A 9,802-nucleotide genomic window follows, 5' to 3' on the forward strand; every position below is an offset into this window, starting at 1 on the left:
CTACAACTTCAATCCTGCTCTTAGATTGATCTCAATTCTGATTTGATAAACCTCGCTCTATGTCCTTTGTCAGATAGGCGAGAATAACGCATACTCACCGCATTAACCGAGTACGTCGAGTCCACACCAGTGACCGGATGGGAACTAGTTACCGTCACCGTACACACGCCACATCCACCCTCCCGACACATGTACTTGGTACCCTTGAGCCGGGCATAGTCCCGGATAAAGTCTACCAGACGGGTCCCGGGCGGGACCTCGGCCCCGATGATGTACACCACACCGTTGATTGTGAACCGGACGGTGCTGCTGGTGTCAGAGAATAACCTGGGGAGGAGGATTGGGACGATAATTAGGGTTGCTAGGCTATGTCAATTGCAGGTTATGAGGGGAGTATGAAGAGACCGTTATCAATGCCATCCTGCCCATCCTCGAATGTAACTCCCTAATAACATGGAGACTTACTGTACCTAATTTAATACCCAGGTCAGCCGCGGATTGAACTCAATCCTGAGACAATCCACGGTGGTAAAACTCGACCTTGGAGTTTGTACCGACTCAGGACTTTGAGGGCCTGTACGGAACCTTTTCTGAGTGAGTTTTCTACTTTTCCAGTTCAATTAAACACCCTCTAGTCCAAGAGGTAGATTGGTAAATACTAAATAGCAGGTGATTGGATGCAGTTAATTGCAATTGTTAAATTGATAAATAGCAGCGAATGAAATGCACTTGTTAGATAATAATACTTGGTTACAGCATCCGTGCTATAACTTGATAAGAACAAAGCGTGTCAAGATAACTTTATGTCAGTATATCAAGGTCGGCATATAAATTCACAATCCCTAAATACGGGAAAATAGGTACTTCGTACGCAGAGCAACAGACATGATGTGTGGCGTAAGTACAGATTTTCTGAGAAATCTAGAGCTGTCAGTATTAGTCCTCCATTTTAGATCTTGTTTACCTGAAAGTAGAAAGTCAAAATTAAGCTTGAGGTCCAAAACTAAGTGAACGTGGTGGTGCATTGCTATTGGCAATCAAATAATCGTCTTCGATTTTATTGAAATACCCTATATCTCATTTCCTTACACCTTCAACTATAGCCATCCTGTATATTTATTTCATAGTAACATTAATTTAATCATTATTTTCAATTATAACATTCTGATTACTCCCAGGGTTTAGCAGGAGGTTGATAACCCATAAACTCTCATTCCAGGTCGAAATTATCATCATCATTCCACGGAGAAGAAAATTCTAACCATTTCTTCCCTCGTTGCGACTCATAAAAACAAAATGGCCGTAGACATTGGGGCGCCAAGGCGAGAAAAGTTTTGGTTACCGCGGAGTGGCGACAGACAAGTTTGTAAAAAAAAAAAAAAAACATTTCTCTTCTTTCGATCGATGCGAAAATCCCGAGAAAAATTTACGATCCGAACTGGATGGGGTTCCTGTATATTATTTATTTCATAGGTAACATTAAATTTAATCATTATTTTCAATATAATCATTCTGTATTTACGGTCGCACAGGGTAAGAAATGCTTAGCATCTGCGCGTTGATAACCCATGATAATCTCAATCCAGGTCGAGAATATTATGGCATCATCATCATTCCACGGAGAGAAAAATTCTAACCATTTCTTCCCCTCGTTGCCCGACTCATAAAAACACAAATGGCCCGTAGACATTGGGGCGCCAAGGGCGAGAAAAGTTTTGGTTTACCCGCGGAGTGGCGACAGACAAGTCTTGTAAAAAAAAAAAAAAACATTTCTCTTCTTTCGATCGATGCGAAAATCCCGAGAAAAATTTACGATGCGAAGAGGGGGGGGGGGGGGGGGGGGGGGGGGGTTTAAGATAAAGAGAGAGATGGAGGGTAAAAGAAAATGGGAGGGGAGAAAGAGAAGGAAGAAGAGAGAAGGGGAGATGGTGAAAGAGAAACGGAGGGGGAGAAAGGGAGAGAAAGGAGGGGGAGAACTTAGAAGCAAGAGAGGATGGGAGGAGAGAGATTGTAAGACGAGAGAATAAAGGGTAGAGGAAAATAAAACAGAGAGGGAGGGAGAATATGGCTTAGGGAGGGGAGGAAAAAGAGGGAAGGAGGAGATTGAGAAAGAGAGGAGAAGCAGGAGTAGAGAGAAGGGGAGGGGGAGGAGAAAGGGAGAAGAAATATTTTGAATTTTTATTTTTTAAAAGCTTCGAATTTGTTGCTTTCGATTTGTTTTTATTTTTCCCTTCGCGAATATCCTGTTGAGTGCTATAAAGAGATGTTATGTTTTAGTTATAGGTACTTCTACCTATCTCCCTATATCTATCTACCTACAGTAATACCTTAACTACCTTCCTATTTACCTACACAAATACCTCCCTAACTACCCCTCTACATGATATCTACCTACCTGTCTATATGATCCTTACTACGCATTAAAATTTCGCAGTATTGGAAAGGGCGTTGAAGCTTGAAGTAAAGCGAAAGTGGTTCCGTGGAAAAGAGGATATTCAGGTATTTGCTAATACCCATGTACCTATGTAGGTTACTTAAGTAAGTTAGTAGTGAGTTTGAGAGCATAAAAATACCGAGTTAGATACATCCAAATATGTAGGTACAATATACCCCTGGATTCTGGAGTAGGTAGGTATATATAATTATAGAAAATAAATCTGAAGGATGGAGCTCTAGAAAATCCATTGAATTCAAATCGTAAGAAGAAGAAGAAGAAGAAGAAGAAGAAGAAGAAGAAGAAGAAGAAAAAAAAAATCTCGATACCGAATAGTCAACGAGAAAATGTATAAACACTGAAGAACCGCCAATGATAATTTGATAATAATGTTGATGGAAAACAATGACTGCCAATAGAAATTCTAACTGTCACAAGTGGTTCTCAAACCTTTTTTGGTCTCGCGGGCCCCTTTTCCAGCAACAAACCTTCTGGTGGCACTCTTGGAAACTAAACTGGCCAGCTTAACACGTTCGTTAAAAAGTTTAGTGCTTTGTAAAAGTTATAAACTTGTGACGTGACATTAGTGTTGCAGAAGAAAACCCTCTTAAAAGATCTGAACGAACGAAAAAACAAAACAACCGAACGAATTTAAAAGATAAACAATTATGATGCAATAAATCTCGCGGCACCCTTGATAATATGAACCCGCGATCCCCGGGTTGAGAATCACTGGTCTAGACTATGACAAATCAAATAGATTCTTGAGCCAATCGTTTGTAACGAATGCCAAATCACCAAAACCAAGTGTATGAATGGATTGTGTGCCAATTCACCATCGGTGATTTTCTGCATGAATGAAGAAGATGCATAAGCAGAACCAATTAGATAGATACCTACCTATAGCTCTGACGAAGCAAACTCAATTCACAAAAATCCCCTTTAGGCGTTTAAACATGATAGCCAAATTTTATTCAACCTAATGATTTGTTATTCGGTGGTGTAGTGGTAAAGGCGCTCGCCTGGTAAACAGGAGGGCGTGGGTTCAATCCCAGCCGAGGTATGGAATTTTATCCTCAATATAATTTGAGAACTTGACCACAATAATAGTAGTAGCCTACTGCTATTATTATTATTATTATTAAACCCCCACCGGAACTCTAGCACTGAGAAAACTAGGGTGTCGAAAGCCCAATCAAGTAACTGGGTTCCCAAACTCTAATATGGAATTCTATGTAGGTATACCTATCAGATAGCTCGACACTCTAATATAGCATTCCATCAACCTAAATCAGGAGAAGTTACCTACTAATAGAGTTCTTCCACAATAAGTTTCCTCAAACTTGTGAACCCAATCACAAAAGAAAACTCGCTAGAAGTTAAACTTGGTTCATTCAAAAAGGTCCTAATGATTACAGTCACATACTGGACAACCGTACTGTACTGTTCATAATAAATAGCTCAGTGATCTGTACTAGTAGGTAAGTAGGTATAGAGCACCTACCTATATGAATAGGATTACCTGTATTAGTAAGTTCCTACTACAAACAAGTCGGTATCTCTATTTAATCTGAGAGTAAACAAAAACAAGAGATACACCTGTTTGTAAACAAAGCCTCCTCGTAAAATTGCCTACTATTCTACGATTTCCTAAGTCCCTTCATATTAAGGTATCTACAGACAACTGAGTTGCCTTCTTCATATTGGTTTATTGGTAGGTAAGCTAGCTAAGTGCCTTGAGCGTTAGGTGTAAGATTGTAGAACCAGTGCAGACCAAATCAAAACAAAAAAAACTTCTCAAATACTTCATTATCTTCAAAGCAGACAGAAAATAACAACTATCTGGATAAAATGATGAAAATCATCAAATGCATTCTTAAATTTGACATTGTGAGATTTGTAAGAGAACCATCAAAAATTTTTGCTATCAAGACAGATAAACTAGTGAACCTTCTAAAGTAGTGAATTATAGTGAGATAAAGACCCAACAAGCTGGGCCCATCCCTCCGGGAATTTTTTAGCCCGTAGTTTATTCGATCGTGATTAGAGAAAATCAGTACCTATGTACCTACCTAATTTGTTTAACATCTCTTATTGTTCCCGAGATAATAATAAATTACACCGAAAACCGCCAAAAAGCGGTCAAAATACCGCCAACCGCAGCACAAGAAAAACTACCTCATGAGAAATAAAATCTCGTTTCCCTCTCACCTCAATATCCGCGCATTTGCGTTGAACGCTGTCGCTGGCATCACAGGAAAATGATTGGAAAGCATCCAGAATGGGTCTGAATCCTGTACATCGGCAAATGTTACCTCCTAGTGCCCCTTCCACTTCTGATTTGGTCACCTTGTACTTCTTGCCTTCTAGAAAACTGACAATAACAAAAATTAAGAGAATTACGAACAGGACCTCCAAGGAGAAAGGCGGAAGAAATATACAATACATTTGCAAGAGCAGAGTCTACGTATTGTACTGATAACTATACGTACTTTTGAAATTGGCATAGGAGATCACCCTTATCAAAGTCAACATGAAGTACCTACCTCAAAAATCAAGAGAATTACCAACAGGACCTCCAAGGAGAAAGGCGGAAGAAATATACAATACATTTGCAAGAGTAAAGTCTACGTATTGTACTGATAACTATACGTACTTTTGAAATTGGCATAGGAGATCACCCTTATCAAAGTCAACATGAAGTACCTACCTAACTGGTCTATGAATGTGGTAGCCCTTGGGTCCGAAATTTCATGTGAAAGTGGTTGTTATCTCTGATAATTATCCGAGGTTCCTCCACTTCTGATTTGGTCACCTGGTACTTCTTGCCTTCTAGAAAACTGACAATAAGAAAAAATCAAGAGAATTACCAACAGGACCTCCAAAGAAAAAGGCGGAAGAAATATACAATACATTTGCAAGAGTAGAGTTTACGTATTGTACTGATAACTATACGTACTTTTGAAATTGGCATAGGAGATCACCCTTATCAAAGTCAACATGAAAAGTACCTACTACCTAACTGGTCTATGAATGTGGTAGCCCTTGGGTCCGAAATTTCATGTGAAAGTGGTTGTTATCTCTGATAATTATCCGAGGTTCGTAGATTCACACAAGCTTAACCCATTTTTTATGGCTGTTTGCCCCTACACCTAAGCCTCGGAGTGGGCTTTTTGTGTATGAGAATGTTCCGTTAACAAACACTTTAGTAAAGTTGTGTCCACACATAGTCGACGCCGTCAATCGATGTCGACTGTAACCATGCACACCTCGACAACATAGATTCACCTCGTCGACTGACGGCATCAACTATGTGTGGACACAGCTAAACCTCTGGTGTTGAACATCTTTAAATTCCACTCACCTGTACATGGCCATAACCATGCCTGGACTACAATAGCCACACTGGGACCCGTTCATTGTAGCCAACCTGGTTTGAACATTATGGTAGCCCTTCTTCTTGGAGCCAAGGCCCTCCACGGTGGTGATGGCCCATCCTCCACACATGTGAACCAGAACCAGACACTGGAAATGATGCAACCATAAATCAAATGGAATTTGTAAATCCTTGGAATTTGACAAATTCTACTACCTTGACCAGCAATTTGACTTATTTGATGACTTCTCGGTACTTAAACTGCGCGAATTAGTCACATAACAAATTCTACTACCTTGACCAGCAATTTGACTTATTTGATGACTTCTCGGTACTTAAACTGCGCGAATTAGTCACATACCCCCATATTTCTCTGTTAGTATTCTTTTACTACAACTTCAATCCTGCTCTTAGATTGATCTCAATTCTGATTTGATAAACCTCGCTCTATGTCCTTTGTCAGATAGGCGAGAATAACGCATACTCACCGCATTAACCGAGTACGTCGAGTCCACACCAGTGACCGGATGGGAACTAGTTACCGTCACCGTACACACGCCACATCCACCCTCCCGACACATGTACTTGGTACCCTTGAGCCGGGCATAGTCCCGGATAAAGTCTACCAGACGGGTCCCGGGCGGGACCTCGGCCCCGATGATGTACACCACACCGTTGATTGTGAACCGGACGGTGCTGCTGGTGTCAGAGAATAACCTGGGGAGGAGGATTGGGACGATAATTAGGGTTGCTAGGCTATGTCAATTGCAGGTTATGAGGGGAGTATGAAGAGACCGTTATCAATGCCATCCTGCCCATCCTCGAATGTAACTCCCTAATAACATGGAGACTTACTGTACCTAATTTAATACCCAGGTCAGCCGCGGATTGAACTCAATCCTGAGACAATCCACGGTGGTAAAACTCGACCTTGGAGTTTGTACCGACTCAGGACTTTGAGGGCCTGTACGGAACCTTTTCTGAGTGAGTTTTCTACTTTTCCAGTTCAATTAAACACCCTCTAGTCCAAGAGGTAGATTGGTAAATACTAAATAGCAGATGATTGGATGCATTTAATTGCAATTGTTAGATTGATAAATAGCAGGGAATGAAATGCACTTGTTAGATAATAATACTTGGTTACAGCATCCGTGCTATAACTTGATAAGAACAAAGCGTGTCAAGATAACTTTATGTCAGTATATCAAGGTCGGCATATAAATTCACAATCCCTAAATACGGGAAAATAGGTAGGTATCTCAACCTATTCACCTATCAATCTAAATAGTTACCTATATGTACATAACTATTACCTACCTATTTATTTACATTACCAATGAGATAATATACGTGCGTAGGCCTAATTACTACACATATTATCTGTGATTAATTAGATATATATGGGGCACCTACTAGTTTTTTTCCCGGCTTTTTTTTTTTTTTTTTTTTTTAATTTTTTTATTTTTTTCCCCTTTTTTTAGTTTTTTTTGACCGCAAGTCTTACAATATTAACTAACTTGTATTTACTAATTTAATTACACATGATACTTTATTTATATGTCCTACCGATATCAACTTCCACAATTCCTTTACTCTATATCCGCATAAAGTTATTTTAGCTTCTGCTAATAACACTAACGGTTATCGTTACGTGGTGGTGCAAGTGAAATCAAAACCTGGAGTTCGAATTAAAACGTTGAAAGATGAAAGTCCATTTGTTCTAGATTTTACCTCCTTGATTATGACTGTCGAGATCTAAAGAGTCTTTTTAGACATGAATGCGGTGTGTAGTACAGACAACGAGAAACATTCCTGATTCTGCCCAGGGTTTAGCAGGAGGTTTGATAACCCATAAACCTCTCAATTCCAGGTCGAATTTCGATCATCATTCCACGGAGAGAGAAAATTTCTAAACCATTTCTTCCCTCCGTTGCGACTCATAAAACAAAATGGCCGTAGACATTGGGCGCCAGGCGAGAAAAGTTTTGGTTACCCGCGGAGTTGGGCGACAGACAAGTTTGTAAAAAAAAAAAAAAAAACATGTTCTCTTCTTCTTTCGATCGATGGCGAAATCCCGAGAAAAATTACGATGCGAAGAGGGGGGGGGGGGGGGGGGGGGGGGGGGTTTAAGATAAAGAGAGAGATGGAGGGTAAAAGAAAATGGGAGGGGAGAAAGAGAAGGAAGAAGAGAGAAGGGGAGATGGTGAAAGAGAAACGGAGGGGGAGAAAGGGAGAGAAAGGAGGGGGAGAACTTAGAAGCAAGAGAGGATGGGAGGAGAGAGATTGTAAGACGAGAGAATAAAGGGTAGAGGAAAATAAAACAGAGAGGGAGGGAGAATATGGCTTAGGGAGGGGAGGAAAAAGAGGGAAGGAGGAGATTGAGAAAGAGAGGAGAAGCAGGAGTAGAGAGAAGGGGAGGGGGAGGAGAAAGGGAGAAGAAATATTTTGAATTTTTATTTTTTAAAAGCTTCGAATTTGTTGCTTTCGATTTGTTTTTATTTTTCCCTTCGCGAATATCCTGTTGAGTGCTATAAAGAGATGTTATGTTTTAGTTATAGGTACTTCTACCTATCTCCCTATATCTATCTACCTACAGTAATACCTTAACTACCTTCCTATTTACCTACACAAATACCTCCCTAACTACCCCTCTACATGATATCTACCTACCTGTCTATATGATCCTTACTACGCATTAAAATTTCGCAGTATTGGAAAGGGCGTTGAAGCTTGAAGTAAAGCGAAAGTGGTTCCGTGGAAAAGAGGATATTCAGGTATTTGCTAATACCCATGTACCTATGTAGGTTACTTAAGTAAGTTAGTAGTGAGTTTGAGAGCATAAAAATACCGAGTTAGATACATCCAAATATGTAGGTACAATATACCCCTGGATTCTGGAGTAGGTAGGTATATATAATTATAGAAAATAAATCTGAAGGATGGAGCTCTAGAAAATCCATTGAATTCAAATCGTAAGAAGAAGAAGAAGAAGAAGAAGAAGAAGAAGAAGAAGAAGAAGAAAAAAAAAATCTCGATACCGAATAGTCAACGAGAAAATGTATAAACACTGAAGAACCGCCAATGATAATTTGATAATAATGTTGATGGAAAACAATGACTGCCAATAGAAATTCTAACTGTCACAAGTGGTTCTCAAACCTTTTTTGGTCTCGCGGGCCCCTTTTCCAGCAACAAACCTTCTGGTGGCACTCTTGGAAACTAAACTGGCCAGCTTAACACGTTCGTTAAAAAGTTTAGTGCTTTGTAAAAGTTATAAACTTGTGACGTGACATTAGTGTTGCAGAAGAAAACCCTCTTAAAAGATCTGAACGAACGAAAAAACAAAACAACCGAACGAATTTAAAAGATAAACAATTATGATGCAATAAATCTCGCGGCACCCTTGATAATATGAACCCGCGATCCCCGGGTTGAGAATCACTGGTCTAGACTATGACAAATCAAATAGATTCTTGAGCCAATCGTTTGTAACGAATGCCAAATCACCAAAACCAAGTGTATGAATGGATTGTGTGCCAATTCACCATCGGTGATTTTCTGCATGAATGAAGAAGATGCATAAGCAGAACCAATTAGATAGATACCTACCTATAGCTCTGACGAAGCAAACTCAATTCACAAAAATCCCCTTTAGGCGTTTAAACATGATAGCCAAATTTTATTCAACCTAATGATTTGTTATTCGGTGGTGTAGTGGTAAAGGCGCTCGCCTGGTAAACAGGAGGGCGTGGGTTCAATCCCAGCCGAGGTATGGAATTTTATCCTCAATATTAAAAAAAAAAATAGGTACCAATAACGTTTGACCAAAATCATTGGAAATGAAATAACCAATAGTCTTCACGTTACGTCGTTTGATTGTAAATCAGTTAAATCCTTAGACTTACGATAAGAGGCTCGATTTTCCTCCTCCAAAGTCCTGTCCTCCAAATTCATTTTCGACCGTATTATTTTCTAGTTTCTACCCTCAGATA

At 39.8% G+C, this 9,802-nt stretch overlaps 1 protein-coding gene and 1 long non-coding RNA gene across 2 annotated transcripts in view; both read right to left on the bottom strand.

Moving 5' to 3' along the window:
* Positions 1 to 8,506, bottom strand: part of LOC103506446 (indole-3-acetaldehyde oxidase-like) — a 34,684-nt gene extending 26,178 nt beyond the window's left edge. Inside the window, 4 exon segments of the mRNA XM_008470836.2 lie at positions 4,646 to 4,808; positions 5,799 to 5,959; positions 6,299 to 6,527; positions 8,481 to 8,506. Coding sequence (XP_008469058.2) covers positions 4,646 to 4,808; positions 5,799 to 5,959; positions 6,299 to 6,527; positions 8,481 to 8,506 — 579 coding nt within the window.
* LOC113466268 lies at positions 100 to 666 on the bottom strand. Its single transcript, XR_003390713.1, has 2 exons — positions 471 to 666; positions 100 to 327 (listed from the first exon to the last, which is right to left on the bottom strand). It is a non-coding gene; the product is annotated as an uncharacterized LOC113466268 (long non-coding RNA).
* Positions 8,507 to 9,802: the final 1,296 nt, after the last annotated feature.

Source organism: Diaphorina citri, unplaced genomic scaffold (genome assembly GCF_000475195.1).
Source record: "Diaphorina citri unplaced genomic scaffold, Diaci psyllid genome assembly version 1.1 scaffold236, whole genome shotgun sequence".
Classification (NCBI taxonomy): Eukaryota; Metazoa; Arthropoda; class Insecta; order Hemiptera; family Psyllidae; genus Diaphorina; species Diaphorina citri.